We start from the raw sequence: 16,180 nt of genomic DNA on the forward strand, positions 1-16,180 counted from the left end.
CACTTTTACTCTTAGTTTGTTGAGAGTTTTTATCATGAGTATGGGCTGAATTTTATAAAGTGCTTTTTCTGCATTTATTGAGATGATCATATGATTTTCTCTTTATTCTATGAACGTGGTAAGTTACATTGATTGATTTTCAAGCCTTGAACCAACTCTTGCATTCCTGGAATGATCATATCTCAGTAAAGTTGATTTTTAACTTTTTACGGGGGAAAAAAGGAGATAGGGGGGCTTAGGGTTCAAAGAGACATAAAGGATGTACTTAATCACAATATGTAGACCTCCTTTGGATCCTGACTTTTTTAAGCCTAAACATTAAAAAAAAAAAAAAAGCATAGAAGAAACACCCTTTTTGTGACCACTTGGAAACGTGAATGAACACTGACAGGATTGTTGAATTTTTAATTTGATGTGATGATATTGTAGATAAGCGTTTTTAAAAGAATTTTTAAATGTTTTTTTTTTCAATTTTTGAGAGAGAGAGAGAGAGAGAGAGAGAGACAGAGCATGAGTGGGGGAGAGGCAGAGAGAGAGGAAGACACAGAATCCGAAGCAGGCTCCAGGTTCTAAGCTGTCAGCGCAGAGCCCAACACGGGGCTCGAACCCACGAACCGTGAGATCATGACCTGAGCCGAAGTCGGACGCTTAACCGACCGAGCCACCCAGGCGCCCCCGGGGTGGCTTTTCTAAGGGTCGGCTTTATTGCCGCCACTTGTCTGAAGGTAGATGCAGCCTGTGCATCTAACCAAGGAGCAGACCCCTCTTGTCCTCCGTGTCTCCCCTGCCACGCGAGGGCTCGCGCCTGTGAGTCACACAGGGGCCTGGGAATGTGGAGACCGCAGACACTTCACCGCACAACCATCCCATGCTTGGCACTGGATACCATTCTGCTGCTGCCCAGGCCTGGGCACCGGCTCCAGGAACAAGAGTGTCCTCTAGGCCAGACCCCCAGGTTGCCAGTCCCTGCCCAGAGGGAACACAGAGTCCATTTGTTTGTTGGGTTCTTGGAAAAACCGGCATCAGGGAGTTTAATGAGTGACCTACAGGGCTGTTTATCACCATTGATGGATCGGGACAGCCTCCGCCCGGAGGTCAGGTGGTGCTGGGGGCTGGGGTGGCTGGATGGGGCCCTGGCCAATGACGGGAGCTGGTCGGCAGCTAGAAAAGCAGAAGTGGAAAAGGCTCCCTTGGGGCTGGCTCCTCCTCTGCTCCTGGATCTGCTCCCTGTGGATCTGGGCAGGGGTGGGTGGGGCAGGGGAGCACAAGCCTGAGAGTTCACGGCCCGGATTCCAGGCCAGGTCTGCTACTGGCTCACTGCCAGACTTTGAGCAATCAGCCCTTTCCACCAGCTCAGATGGCCATTTGGAAGGTGGGGGAGGCAGGACTGAATGGACACTCCCCTCGTGGCTCCTCAGGTCTTGAACTGTCTTGAATTGTCGCGGTCCCTCCTCTTCATCCTGTTCTTGGCCCTCCTTCACCTCCCATCCTCCTTTCTTGGGGAGTGGAGACAGGGGGCCTGCAGGCTAACACCCCCCGGGCTCTGGAGTCAGAGAGCCTGAGTTGAGTTCTTCTTTCCTGCAGGCTGTGTGAGCTTGGGCTAGTGGCTTGCCTTCTCTGAGCCCCCATTCCTTCATCTTTGAAATGGGCATACTCTTTCTTGCCTCTGGGTCTCCTGGGAGAAGGAAAACTCGGGCCCATAAGGCACTGGGCATGCCAACAGATGGTGTACAAACATGAAGGGCCAGGGGGAGACTGGGAAACAGCAGACAGGAGGCAGCAGGGGTGAAAGAGGCAGCACCTCCCCTCCGCAGGTCTCACCTCTGCAGTGCCTCACCCTGGGGCTGACCTTTTCACGGGCTCCATAAAAAATTAACAGCCCAGCAAACGGCAGGGCGCAGGTTGTGACCTCTGGCCCCTAGGGTTGCACAAAGAGGGGCGTTTCTCCCAAGGGAGGTCCTCACAGGTGGGCGCCGGACAAATGGGTGTGGCGGGGGCTTGCCGGACCCCGCCCCCTCGAGTTTCTCCTCCATCGTTAGTGACTTCCGTGGCTTAAATCCGGAGTGGCGGACTACAGCACCCCCCGCCAGTTTTTGTGAAGCCTGCAAGCTCAGGATGGATTTTGCACTTGTAAATGGTTGGGGGAAAAACAAAAATCAAAAGAGTATTTCGTGACATGTGAAAATTGTATGAACGTCCAACGTCAGTGTCCAGTCATAGTTCATTGGGACACAGCCACGCTCATTCATTCGTGTGCTGTGTGGCTCCTCGAGCGCTGCCGCGGGGAGGGGAGTGATTTCAACAGAGCCGAGGTTCGCCAAGCCCAGAGCTTTCCTTTACCTGACCCTTCGCGGCAAAAGTTCGCAGACCCCTGGCTTCAAGGAGAACAAAATAGCTTTGAGGAGGAAATGCCCCGGGGAGGTTCAGGTGGGGCCGTCCAGTGGAAATCCGAAGGGCCAGTCGAACCATGAACCAGTCGCCTATCCGGCTAGTGGCTGCATCACGCCCCCTCTCGGAGCCTCCTTTTCTCCATCTGTAAAATGGACACAGCCGTTTCCCCGTTTCATGCAGCACTGCTGGAAGTCTCTGCTTACAGAGTCTGGTTGTCATTCACCCGTTAGTGAGAAATAACTCAAGACAGCTTTTTCCCTCCCTGCCCGGCTGAGAGAATGAGGACGCAAAGGGGGAGGTGACGGTGTCACACTGAGCAAGGGGAACGGGGAGGAAGGGTCTCTCCTCTTCAAAACCACGTGCGAATGAGCCTCTTTCTGCCAGAGGTTGTGGCCAAGGGCGGCGGCCACAGGGTGGTGGCTGAGGCAGGGTCGGGGGTGTGGGCGGAGAAGCAGCTCCCTGCGCTTCTGCAGAGTCCCTGGTGACTCAGACCCTCCCCAGCACCCTGGAGACGTGCCCTTACGTACATAGATGTTCTAATCCTGTCCCTTCCCAGCTCATTCCGTCAAAGCCAAAGTCCCTGCGATGGCCTAGAGGCCCCAGGGATCTGGCCCAACATGCTTACCTTTCAGGTAGGATCTCCCTCTTCCTCCCCCCAACCCGCGGAGACTCCAGCCTCCCCCACCTTCTCCCGGGACCTCCACCAGGGAGCACCTTCCTGCCCGAGGCCCAGGGCTGCTGGACCAGAAGGGTGGTCCAGCCAAAGCCCCTCCTGACCAGAGCAAAATAACTGGACGAAGAGATGAAGTTGGTTAAAAAGAAACGTTTTTATGTTATAGGTACACACACACGGGGCTCAGGATGACACCGTTCTGTGGGCAGAGGATAGCTGCTGTCACCCTCTAGGGGTCTGTCCCTCCCCTGGGGCCTCCTGGTGTGCTGTGTCCCAGCCCAGGTCTCCCTGGAGTTTGGGGCAAGCCTGGAGGCGCCCCCGTCAGACAGGCAGGCTTCACCACCCAAGGACGGCCTTAGACTCTTGAGTGCCCAGCTCCACCTCCGCGGGGGGTGGGGGGAGATCGGGTCCTTGACGTCCTGGGGTCAAGGTTGCACAGGGTCGTGTTTGCTGAAGGGCTCAATGACGCACAAGGTGTGGGGGGGGGGCGGTGACGCTTCTTGCCACAGCAGGTGGTGAGGGCAAGAGCCACCCCGGGCGGGCGGGCGGTGGGGACCGCTCCAGCTCCTCCCTGGCCCCCCTCCCCATCCCTGGAGGTCACTGGCCCCCAAAGCGGCGGCCAGCGACCACGCCCCTCAGTAGGGATAGGGGGACACGGCGATGAGCAGAACGAAGACGCTCTGGTGGCGCGGCGCGGCGGCGCGCACGGTGAGCCGGTAGAGGCCGGCGCGGGTGAGCGCGCGGCGGGTGTAGACGGCGCCGTGGCCGGTGCGCAGCGGGCGCAGCGCGAAGGGGCTGCGCGGGTCGGGCTCGAGCACGCTGAGCTCCGTGCGGTTGGCGGGGACGCCGGCCTCGGAGAAGGCGGCGAGGCGGGCCACGTCGTGGTGGGCGCGCACGCCCAGGGGCAGCGGCAGCAGCTTGTACTGCAGCGTGGAGGGGCCGCCCGCGCTGCAGTCCTGCGAGCAGCGTCGGAAACACGTCCTGCGGGCGGGACAGACGGATCGACTCCGGGTGCCGTCACAGCGTGGTCTGCAAACCGGACCTCAGCCCCAGGCCCCGCGGTTCTCCCGTGCGCCGCCCGGCCCCTTGCCCCCCAGTGGCTTCTCTACAGGCACCATTAGCCCACTTTAGAGATCCGCAAACTGAGGCCCAAAGAAGCCTTCCCATCGGAGCGGGTCCCATAACCCCACAGAACTTTCCAGACCCACGCTCCAGGGCTCGCCGGTGGGCGCAGGGCGGCAATACAGTTTGGGGCCCTCCAGGCCTGCCTGCAGCCCCGGAACCAAGTCATCTGCTCTGGATTTGCAAGGGGGCAGGGGTGGTGGGGCTCAAAGACGCTTGCTTAGCCTTGCCAAGGGCATCGGTGTCCCCACCCCCAGCCTGGTCTTCCTGAGGGGTAGAGTCGCCGGGGCAAAGTCACCTTCCCTAACTGCTGCGGCTACAGCTTGTGTCCGCCAAGATCCCCACGTCCGCGCATCTTTCCAAGCATCTGTGGCCGGTGGGAGTGGGGTGAAGGAGATGTGTTTCGTGTTCGTGCGCCAGTGTGTGTCTGAGTCCTGGGGTTTTGGGGGGGGTTTCTGGGTGGCATTTATGTGTCCGTGTGTGTGTGCGTGTGTGTGTGTGTGTCCATGTCTAGGGTTTTATGTACATAGTCATGTGTTCCCCTACATCTCACGTGTTCATCTCCAATTCTGTGTGGCCTCTGGCCTATCCCCGCCCCCCAGGATTCTGCTCCGGCCGCAGCGTCACCGCGGTAAATGCTAGCGTTCGGGTCAGCTTGCCACCCGTGTGGCTGCGGGGAGGTACGCTGCCCTGTGGGCATAGTCGCCTCACTCGGGAGTCCTGGCAGGGGTGACCCTACTGGCCCCTGCCTGAGACATGGCCTTTCTGGGGGAAGGCTCCGGCCGCCCAGGAGCCAGAATGTAAGCCCCCAGCTCCTGGCAGTGTGCCCCAGTTCACCCCCAGCTGCCTCAGCCCTTACCCTGGGCTGGAGCCCTGCCGGTAGGTGGCCGGACATGGCGTGTCCACGCACTGGTAGCTGCCGCGGGTGTTAAAGCACATCTGGCTGGGCCCACACTCGACGTCGTTCTCCTCGCACTCATTGATGTCTGGGTGGGGGAGGTTGGCACAGAAATGGGGAGTGAAACAGTGGAGTAAAGTGGAAGGGACCAGGGCAGGAGCCAGAGATGGCATGGGAGTGGGGGCGGGGGGAAGGGAGGTGCTAAAGAGAAAAATGCCTTTGGGGGACCAGGGACGTAGGCAGCCCCTCTCCCCTTGAACCCAGCCACCTTGATCTATGATAGCCCAAGCGGCAGGTCCCGAGCACCTCCCCATCTCCCTAGGGGGGCACCCTGGGGACCTCCTGAGCCCAGAGCTGGGTTGCACAGCCTGGGAGAGATGACGGCTGCCCTTGGACCCCGAGTGAAGACTGCCCGTGACCCCTGTCTGCCCTAGTGGAAGCCCCGCCCTCCTCGGAGGACATTCACAGACCCTCGTGGCAGAAAGTGAGGGATGGACGCGGGCAAGGTAGGCTGGAGGCAGATTCCCACTCTACAGGGGTGGGGAGGAGGAGCGGGGGACTAGCCCCCTGGAGCACATCAAGGGGAGTGCTCCGCTGCTCCCACCAGCAGCTGGCTCTGGGCCCGCCCTCCATGTGTCTCATCCGGCCATTTAAGGGAGCGTGTCAGCCCCATTTCACCAGGAGGCTGAGGCTCAGAGAGGGGAAGTGAGTTGTCCAGGGACACACAGCGGGGCTGCGATGGACGCCCCCCAGGGCTGCTCTCAGCCTGCCCATGCCCCCCCATCTCTTCGTTCCGGCTTGCCTGGCTGTGGTCCCCTGGGGTGCTCTGAGCTCGGCTCCCTGCCCCACCCGTGAGAAGCCCTGTCCTGGTCCCTCCCGCACTGGGAGAGGGGGGAGGGCCACGGCTCACCCTGGCAGTTTTTCCCGCTGGGGAGCAGGCGGTAACCCTTGGGGCAGAGGCACCGGTAGCTGCCCTCGGTGTTTCGGCAGGCGTGCTGGCAAAGGTTCCTCACCCGGCACTCGTCCAGGTCTGGCCCAGGCGCAGGGGTGGGGGGGGGGGATGGGGCCAGAGACACGCACTGAGTCACAGACGCCCAGGGCGCCAGGCTAAGGGGATGTCTCTGGCTGAGGCGGCCCACGCCTTCTCTCCGCCCTGCCCACCCCACTTTCACAGGGCCTGGTGGGGAGACGCTGCCCAGACCCCTCCGCCCAGGCAGGAATGCTGAAGCACGTCTGCCCTCGACACTGTCTCCCCTTTGCCTCTGCAGCCCAGCGCCAGCCTCCGCGGGGGGGATTTGGGGGGGGCTGTCCTTAGCCTCCCCCCACCCCACCCCCCTACCCACCAGTCTCTGTTCAGGGTCTCAGATCAACTTGGAACGCTCCTGCAAATCTCCCTCCCTGACTGCTTCACCTCTACGCACCGAAAGCAGTGTTTCTCCGAAGTGGCTTCCCCGGGAACATCTGCCCCGGGGGACAGACCCTCTCTCTGGGCCAAGAGCCCCTCCCCCCTCTTGGAAGCCCCTTGCCCATTAGTACAGCCAGGGCCTCCCGATGGCACGTAGCCACGAAAGTGACTGTCGGCACCTCCCACCTGCTTGCCGTGAGCCCCGGGTTTCTGAACATGGGGTGTGGTGCTCATGCGCCCGGCCGGGGCGCACGACACACTGGAGTGGGGCGTGTCCCCAGTGGGATGGCTGGGGCTTGGCCTTACCCGTACAGACGCCGTTCTGCCGGATGAAGCCAGTGGGGCACCAGGCCCGGCCCTTACTGCTCAGGGCTCCGGGGCCCGGCCGGAGGGAGACCCAGGCCTGGTAAGAGCCCCTGGGGTTCGGGGTACGGGGCCGCAGCCAGGGCACTAAGGGGCCCCGGTGGCCGACAGTGGTCACATTTTGTTCACTCTGCTCTAGGGGGGTGCAGGTCTTGCCGTCACGGAGGAGGGTCTGGCCCGGCGGGCACAGGCAGCGGTAGCCACCCTGGAGGTTTTGGCACTGGTAGGCACAGGTCCCGGGCAGCTGCAGGCACTCATTGATATCTGGAAAGGAGCAAGGCCAGGCAGGGAGCCAAGGGCGGCTCAGGGCTCGCCACAGCTCCCCCCCGCCTCATCCCTCCCGGTCTCCCGCCTTCCCCAGAATCCAGCTGCCTCCCCCACTGCCTCCAGGCCTGCCCGCAAGCCTTGCCTCTCCCGGACCGTCTCCTGCCTCTGCTGCGCAAAGAGGCCCCAGCCTCCCCCAGCTCTGAGCCTCATCCCAGACTCCCCCCCTGTACTGCAGCATCCCGGTGAGGCCCATTCTCCCTGCTAAGCCTCTCTGAGACCCACCCCACTCCTCCCCACCCTCCTCCTCCACCTCCTCCTCCTCCCGGGCTCCCCGGGAAGGTTCTGTGCTAGACAGTGGCAGAGCCCCGACCCGCGCACGCGGTGGGCGCACGGGCAGTGTTAGCTGCTGTTTGGGTTACTCGCAAAACTCAACGACACCCTTGTCATAAACACCCGCTGCTTGCGGGGTCAGCCAGGGGGTGCTGACCAGGGCTCCAACCAGGGGGTGAGTGGCCCCATACCTAGGCAGGGCAGGCCGGGGCCCTGGAGCCGGTACCCTCTGGGGCAGCTACAGCGGTGCCCGCCTGGGGTGTTCTCACAGATCTGGTTGTAGTGACATTCGTCCGACCGCTCCAGACACTCGTCCACATCTGGGGAGGCAGGGGTGCGGACAGAGGTGGGGCCGAGCCCCTCCCCCTGCCCCCAACAGACACAGCATGCCTCTGCACATCTGGGCCTCATCCCTGTCCCCTTCTCCAACCTGAGTGCCACCAGGTAGAAGGCCCATGCCTGCAACCACCTCTCCTCATCACACCCACTTTGGAGGGTGAGAAGGTTCCGGATCCAAACGAAAGAAGGGGCTTTGGAGGCAGAGTCCCGGGTTTGGGCTGAGCTCTGTCATATCCCTTAGTCCTTGAGCAAGGAATTCTCCCTGTCCTGGCCTCAGTTTCCTCATCTGTGCAGAGGGGTCAGGATGGGACCTCTTCACGGGGCCATGGGGAGAAAACTGGATCACGTGCGTGAAGGGGGTGGGGGCCTGATGGGGGGAAAGAGCGCCAGGAACTGGTAAGAGAGGAGGCCGTGGGGGCAGAGGAGCCGCCTAGGTGGACAGGGCGCTCCCTGAGGCCACGCACATGGGGTGACCTCCTCTTCTGAGTTCCGGTTCCACCAGACTTTGCCCCTTCACTGGGTGGTCCTACCACTCAGAGGAGGAGCCCGTCCGAGGAGCTGTGATCGTGATCGTGATGGGGAGGCTATGGGAGGCGGGAGCCGGAAGAGCCCCGGGGGCGGGGGTCACCCTTCCAGGGGTGGCACTGAGGCACTGAGCTTCTCTCAAAGGCTCACTGCAGCCGATTCATAGCGGCTGCTGGAGAAGCTGTGTCGAGAAGGATCCGGAGGCTGTGTCTGGGCCGGGCCACGATCCACAAGGGGAAATCGGGGAAGCGACAGCAGACGCAGCATGCGTTTGCCATCCCTGACCTGGTCCCCCTTCATGAGATGAGAAACCTAAGGTCTGGACGGGAACAGACACTTGTCCCAGGGTCCTCACATTGCCAGCGGCCAGGCCAGGCTAGGCCAGGCCAGGCCTCAGACCTCTTGAGTCCAGCTCAAGCTTTCTCCCCGGCCTCTCTGCTCCTTCTGCTTCCTCCGAAGGCCCAGAGTCCCCGTGGCACACAGCACCCCCTCCGCTGAACCCAGGCAACCACCGGAGCACGGACAGCCCCACCCACGTCACGCCCCTGTCACCTTCACAGCCGGCCCCGTGAGCGGCCACCCGGAAGCCAGGCCTGCAGTCGGGGAGGCAGTGGTAGGACCCGAAGAGGTTCACGCAGCGCTGTCCCTGCTGGCAAGGGTCGGCATCCCACGCGCACTCATCCACATCTGGCGGGGCGAACGGGGGCGGCAGGGGGCTGCGTGAACGCGTGTCCCCCGGGCCCTCCTCGCCACCCTGACCCTGGCCAACCTAACTGCACAGGCTTCATCCCCCGGCCCAGGAGCCCCTGGCAAGAAGGTCCCCACCTCTCCTGTTAGCCCTTTCCAGCATGTTGCCATAGGCCTTGGCCTGGGGCACCTGATAGGAGGTTGAGGACAGTGTCCCTCGGGCACCCAGCTCAAAGCCCAGTGGGGACTTGGCCATGCCAGGCCTCCCTGATGGAAGCGGACGGGTGCAGAGGGGAGGGTCAGCATCTGGACAGCACCCTACGGTCAGATTTGTTGTCCAGAAGCTGTGTTAAGGGGACAGATGGGTGTCCACTGCGTTCCAACCCCAGCTGGCTGGAAACGACTGCCATGTTAGGAAAGCACCTGAACCCGTGTCCGGGCTCGGCGGGCAGGTATGCACGAGCACGTGGTGGGCACGTGTATGTCTTTGGGGCTCCCCAGCACCCCCAGGACTTGAGCCTCTCTGATCTGCAGCCCTCCTAGCAGGAAGTTCCCAGGGGAAACGGGGCATCGCCACCCCTAGGCTGGCATCCGTGCCATCGGGAACTGGCCAGGTCCTGAGGCGGGTGCCCCTGGCCAGGGTCCCAGCTGTGCAGCGCCCCCCACACCCCCAGGCCAACTCCCAGGAGAGCCTCTGCACCCGGGCCCACTCACCTCTGCAGTTCCTGTCATCCCTGGCCAGGGCAAAGCCGGCTGGGCAGGAGCAGGAGAAGCGGCCGGGTGCGTTGTGGCAGGAGTGAGAACAGGGGCTGGGGCCGGCCGAACACTCGTCCCTGTCTGGGAAGAGGGGGGTGGGCGGGATCTGCTGGTCTGCACCCACAGGCCCTCCTGCCAGCCGGGCGGGACACATCATCCATCCCTGGCTGAGAGGCCTCCCTCGGCCACGCCAGGGGAGGGGAGGGCACTCACCCACACAAAACTCTCCCTGGGTGTCCAGCTCGAAGCCCTCTGGGCAGCCGACTTCATTCTCTTCTGCAAGGCGAAGGGGGTAGGTCCTAAGCACACAAGGGCACCGTACCCAAGGTGCCCCGGGACAGACAGCAGCCCCGGCCGAATGCGCCTCCCTCCTGCCAGCCTGGCCAGGCCGATGTCCCCTCGGCCCTGAGCCAGGCCCGTGCCCAGCCAGTCAGCGAGCCTGTTCCCAGCTCAGGCCTGGTGGAGGCGCTGGCTGTGGCTCGTGCCACACGAGCTGGCTGGAGTGTAAGCTGACAGACGCAGGGGAAATCATGAAGGAAAAGTAGGACATGGGATGCCCACCGGATGCCCATGCGTGCAAAAGTGCACTCTGAGAATCCAGAGGAGTGGGCGTGGCCCCCGGCTGTGCCCCGGGGTGGGGGCTGTGCAGAATGGGCAAATGACAGCATCTGATGGGGGCAGCGAGCACACCGAGGGGTGGCGGCAGGCTGCGGTCTGGAGACAAAAAGACCAACTACCGAAATCACTGTAAGGACAGCATGCTGGACAGAGCAATCGATCCCCGGGTGCCCGGCGAGGGTTCTAGAGAAAACACCGCTATTCCTGATACCCTGCGAGGCAGGTGATGTTGTGCCCACTTTACAGGTGGGAACACCGAGGCTCAGAGAGGGCCAGGGCATCGCCCCCAAGGTCCCACAGCTGGGAGATGGTGTGGCTGGGTTTGAATGAGGGCCTCACTAACCCCAAAGCTACGCTCTTACCGCTGTCCCACGTTCAATGTTAAAAACAAGCGGGGACCTCAAATAATGGTAACAGATCTTTACCATCCATCGGTTGAGATTATATGGCATGTTCATGGGGGCCTCCAGGCGTTCCAACAGGGGCTCCCGGCTGCCCGGGGCGGGGGGAGCTCTGGTGCAGGCACCCTTGAGAAGGGGGGGCATACGGCTGGAGTCTTGGACGTCAGCTTGGGGGGTGGACCTGGACCTTCCCCATGGGGCCTGGGAAAAGGCTCTGGGGGGGGTTGGAACAGCAGCGGCCGGAAGAGCTGTGTCCCCGCTGGGGGTGTGGATGGTTAGACAGGACCAGGGACAGGCTGGAGATGAGTGGACAAGGGGGTGAGCTGTCCCAGTCCCCAGTTTCCGGTCCGTGGTGAGAGGGTGCAGGAGGTGGGGTGTCACCTTGGCTTTCAGCCAGGTGCATCGGGGGCCCCCGGTGGGTGTCTGGGGAGTGGAGACAAAGGACGGGGGCCTCACCAGCCTGCAGGGCTGCGGTCAGCTGGAATTGCAGGGCCTCGGCCTTGGGGTCGAAGGCCGAGCTGATAGCCGAGGCCCGCAAGCGCTGCACCAGCTGGGGCTGGAGGCCCCGGGCCGCGCTGTACTGGATGCTGTGGTTACAGCGCAGGAACGTGGGAAGGCCGTCCTGCAGGAAGTGCTGCGTGGAGCCCACGAAGAGACGGCCGGGCCCCACCTGCACATACTGCTCCTCGAAGTCCTGGAGGAGGGGGGAGGAGGGGTGGAGGGGAAGGAGGGGAAGGGGTAGGGAGGAGGGTGGGGGAAGAGGGGGGAGGAGGCAGAGGAGGGGGAGGAGGGGGAGGGGAAGGGAGAAGAGGAGGAGGGAAGAGGGGGAAAGGGGGAGGAGGGGTGGAGGGGAAGGAGGGGAAGGGGTAGGGAGGAGGGTGGGGGAAGAGGGGGGAGGAGGCAGAGGAGGGGGAGGAGGGGGAGGGGAAGGGAGAAGAGGAGGAGGGAAGAAGGGGAAGGGGGAGGAGGGGAGGGGTAGAAGGGAAGGAGGGAAGCAGAAGGGAGAAGAGGGGGGGAGGAGGAGGAAGGGGAGGAAGAGGTAGGGGAGGAGGTAGAGGGGGAGGAGGGGAAGGGAGAAGGGGGGAAGGGGGGAGGAGGCAGAGGAGGGGAAGGAGGGGGAGGGGAAGGGAGAAGAGGAGGGGGAAGAGGGGAGGAGGGGAGAGAAGGGGTGGAAGGGAAGGAGGGGAAGCAGAATGGAGAACAAGAGGGGGCAGGAGGAGGAAGGGGAAGAAGGGGGAGGGGAGCAGGGGGAGAGGGAGGACCAAAGAGACCGAGAATGTCTGAGATTTCAACTTCCAAGGGGTAGGAGCCTTAGCCCCTCATTCAAGGGGCCCCGGGTTGCTGGAGGTGGAAGCCTGGTAGGCCTGTCACCTCTTCCTCTAGCCGGTTGGGGACCCTTGCGCAGGTGGCTTCCCTTTGGTTTATGAAATGGGGAGGACACCTGTCCCGGAGAGGCTGGACCCAGGGCACCCTCCCACTGGGCTAAGTCCAGGCCAGGCCACACCCCAGGCCCCGCTTGGGGTGTCAGGAGGGGACGCTTGGGGCAACACATCCCATTTGCCCCCCACCCCCACCTGCACGCCTCGGGGTGCGTCCCCACCTGTGCTTCAAGATCTGCGTCAGCCAGGCTCCCAGGGACGACGCCACTGACCACCACGTCAAGGAGCAGGAGGCCGTCGGGATCCAGGCCCCTGGCCTCCTGGGTCATCGTGAGCAGCTCGCCTGTAATCACCCCCCGCCCGGCCTGGAGTCACCACGGGGGAGAGGCCCTGGGCTCGGGCCTCAGCCGCCCCGGCCCCCCGGGAGGAGACCCCTGCTCACCCGTGGCGAACTCCACGTGCGACTTCTGCAGGAAGCTGCCGCCCGTCAGAGAGTGGCCGTTCAGGGCGTCTCCGGTCTCTCCAGCCAGGGCCCAGTAGACGGGGGCGACGGTGACCAAGAGCACGCGCATCAGTGGCCCTGGACGGGGTGTGCACGGAGGCCGAGTGAGGGACCGATCCTGAGGGCCGCCACTCCCCCGCTCGAGGTCCCTCTGCAGCTCCCTATTGCCCCGGGAGGGCTCGGGCCCCCTTCCCTCCCTGCCCAGGACCAGCCCCGTGACCACCCGGGTCAGTTATTGGATCAGAACCTGGGAAAGGGTAAAAGCAAACATCTAGTTTGTGGAGCGGTGTTTGAAAACTAACAAAATACAAAGAAGGGCATGGGGGTTGGGCGCCCGGGGGGGCTCAGTCAGGTAAGTTTCTAACTCTTGATTTCAGCTCAGGTCATGATCTCACGGTTCGTGGGTTCGAGCCCCGTGTCGGGCTCTGTGCTGACGGTGCGGAGCCTGCCTGGGATTCTCTCTCTCTTCCTCTCTCTCTGCTCCTCCCCCACCCCCCTCAAAACAGATACATAAGCATTTAAAGAAAAAAACCCAAAAAACAAGCCAAACGAAGAAGGGCACGTGACTTGCTGATAGTCCATTCAGTTCCACGAATCCTGAGGGTGACTGGTCACCCCCGAGCCTGGGACGTATGTGCTGAACCAGGTTGAAAGTCAACCAGGTCTCCTCACTCGCAGATGCCTCCCGGAAGAGGAGGGTCACTGAGTTCTAAACAAAGGGCCCCAAATTGGCTCTGGATGTGGATTCTCAGACTTGCGCGTGCTGCCCAGGCCTCCTCGATGGGCAAGGGGTGCCTCAGTCCGGGGAAGGGGGAAACCCCACTCGCTTGGGGGGTCAGGGATGGTGGAGGTCGGGGATGGAATCGTTATCTGACGGCATTCGTATATCCCGATTATTTCACACTCTCTGGGTCTGATTTTTATTTCGTTTTGTTGGGAGGTAGCGGGGGTGGGGAGGAAGTGGCCTGCACCTCAATCCACTTTGGCTTCGACTCGGGTCTTAGGGGCGGTCAGAGTTTTCCTCCGGCAGTCGGGCCCTGGGCAAGCCTCAGAACACACGCTTGGCTTCCGCCTGGAGTCGCAGGGGCCCCGGTGCAGGAAGAGGCTCTGGCCCCCGCTTACCCACGCTCGCAGGGATGTGGCTGATGCCGTTCCAGATGGTGGTGACCCCAGAACGTGCCTCCTGGCGCACGCTGGTGTTGAGGGTGGCCATGCCAAATTCCTGGCCATTGATCACCCCGGATACGCCGCCCCGGCTCCCACGGGGCTCCCCTGTGAGGAGGGAAGGGGACGGCAGCGGCTTTATCCACCTCCACGCCCTCAGCATGAGCGGGTACTGTCACCCACTTCATGGAACAGGAACGGAGGCTCAGAGAGCTCAGGTGGCTCGCCCAAGGCCACACAGCTCACGGGTGACGGACTCGATGCCCGGGGGGTCCTGGCTCTGAGAGACAGGGAGGCTTTTCGGAGGAGACCTGCACTGGCACGGGGCTGGCTTCAAACAGTGGCTCTGCTGTCGCCTCCCTGGAAATCTGGGCAAGTCGGGCCCCCGAGACGCACTTGAGCGAGGAGGTGGGACCACAGATGTGCCAGAGACCTGTTGGGTTCTAAAATGCCAGCTGCTCATGATGGCGGGGTCGGCATGCTGGGGGAGCCGGGGCACCAGGCCAGGGACGGCATGCCGCCACCTGAACGTCCCCCATTCCGTCAGTGGCCCTGGCGCCCTCCGCCCTGCGGCTGGTTTGGCCGGGGTGGGCCGGATCTCTCACAGCAGCCAGGCGGGTCTGCAAGCACCCACGCTTTTCAGGACTAATCAGACGGATGGTGGGGGCACAGAGGGTGCTTCCTCTGGCTAATGGGCCAGCTGTCCTGTCTGCACAGATGGCATCCTGGGGGCTGAGAGACAGAAGCTGGCCTGCCTCTTCCCCCCACCGGCTCTCTGGGGAAATTAACAACCAATTGCCCATGATCTGTCGAAAAAATAACATAAAACACTCAACGGCCAGGGTCCTTAATGGGCAAATCAGGGGGCTGGTTAATTTTGGATTCCGGGAAGCAGTGCCATTTACCCAGTCCAGAGCTGGGGCTTGATGAGATCTGATGCCCATCTGGGATGTCTCTCATCAATATCTGTGGCTCTGGGGCTTATGGGGGGACAGGAACCGGCCATGAACCTACCCCCTGGCTTCTCAATAAGGGGAGGAGGAAGAAGCTGGGGTGCAGATAAGCAGCAGCAGAACGGCCCGGCAGCTTTCGAGGGGGACAAGAAATTGGAGGCCGGGAATGACAAGCCACTGTCAACTTTCTCAGACATGGGATGACTCAGCAGGCCTCTTGCCTCCCACGAGGCCAGGCTGGGCGCCACCCAGGCTAATGGGAAACGAGGAAGAGAAGACAGCGCTCAGCGTGAGGGAGCCTTCGAAACCTCTGAATGCCTTTTACCTAGCAATGCCCTGTTGGAAGAACTCAGCCCGTAGAAATATTCAGGCCAGCGGACAGGTGCACACCACAGGGTAGTTTTCAGGGAGGAGGGTGGGGGGACTGGGAAAAAATAAAAACAAAACCCAAGCCCGTTGCTTATTTAACAAAGCCATTTGCGGGGCGCCTGGGTGGCTCAGTTGGCTGGGAGTCGAACTTCAGCTGAGCTCAGGATCTCACGGTTCGTGGGTTCAAGCCCCGCATCGGGCTCTGTGCTGATGGCTCATAGCATAGCACTTTGCTCTGGCGGCCCTGAGATACTCATCCAGAAGCCATGTGCAGAGCGCTGTGGTTTGGGGCGTGAGCTTTCCAACAGGAGAGGGTAAGGACGGGACCCAGCTCTGAACTAAAGGGAGGAACCGCTCAGACCCGAGGCAGCGCGTGTGGCCGGGCGTCAGAGAACCGCTGAATTTCTGGAGCCGTGTGCATTGGTCTTCTGTCCCTGTCCGCAGGAGATGAGGCGACCAGGGGCCACAGAGGGTCCCACAGTTGGCTGGCAGTGGGGTTCAAGTGGGTTTGCAAGCGGCAAAGTGTCGAGACCCCGCTCCGGGGCTGGAAAGGTGCCCTCTGGAGCAGCGAGGAAGTAATCTGGCCTTGGGGGCGGTGATAGATCAGTGATGGCTGTCACGGCCAGGGACAGAAATCCAAAGCCACAAATACAGCGTATTTGCTACAGAGACACTATTAACTTTCAGAAATGAGACTCAGTGACTATCCGCGGTGCGGTCGGAGTCGTTTCACGGTGGTTCCTCAAGATAGTCCTTTTCTCTGTTTTGAAGTTTGGCCCCAGGGAGGAGGGAGCTGAACGGTGAGGCCCGGAGGTGGGGGGGGGGTGGTGGCAGGTGTCGTAATGCGAGAAAGCAGCATCCGTCACTGTCCACCCATCATGGCCTAAGTCACAGACTTTTCCCAGCAACCCCCAAAGTGGGCACCAGGGCACCTGGTTTTACTCTGCCCACTTCACAGCTCTGTGGAATATCCAGAGAGAGGACACTGTCTGTGCCGATACGAGCGGCAAACACTTAGCATCTCGGAGCCTCAGTTTC

General features: G+C 61.9%; 1 protein-coding gene across 1 annotated transcript in view; it reads right to left on the minus strand.

Moving 5' to 3' along the window:
• Positions 1–3,199: 3,199 nt before the first annotated feature.
• Positions 3,200–16,180, minus strand: part of HMCN2 (hemicentin 2) — a 145,772-nt gene continuing 132,791 nt past the window's right edge. The window contains 12 exon segments of the mRNA XM_058693812.1: positions 3,200–4,045; positions 5,046–5,172; positions 5,995–6,114; positions 6,796–7,116; positions 7,641–7,769; positions 8,866–9,000; positions 9,715–9,837; positions 9,970–10,032; positions 11,232–11,469; positions 12,376–12,497; positions 12,597–12,734; positions 13,779–13,928. Of these exon segments, the coding sequence (XP_058549795.1) occupies positions 3,700–4,045; positions 5,046–5,172; positions 5,995–6,114; positions 6,796–7,116; positions 7,641–7,769; positions 8,866–9,000; positions 9,715–9,837; positions 9,970–10,032; positions 11,232–11,469; positions 12,376–12,497; positions 12,597–12,734; positions 13,779–13,928 (2,012 nt within the window). The 3' untranslated portion in view covers positions 3,200–3,699.

The sequence above is a fragment of the Neofelis nebulosa genome, chromosome 12, assembly GCF_028018385.1.
Source record: "Neofelis nebulosa isolate mNeoNeb1 chromosome 12, mNeoNeb1.pri, whole genome shotgun sequence".
NCBI lineage: Eukaryota > Metazoa > Chordata > Mammalia > Carnivora > Felidae > Neofelis > Neofelis nebulosa.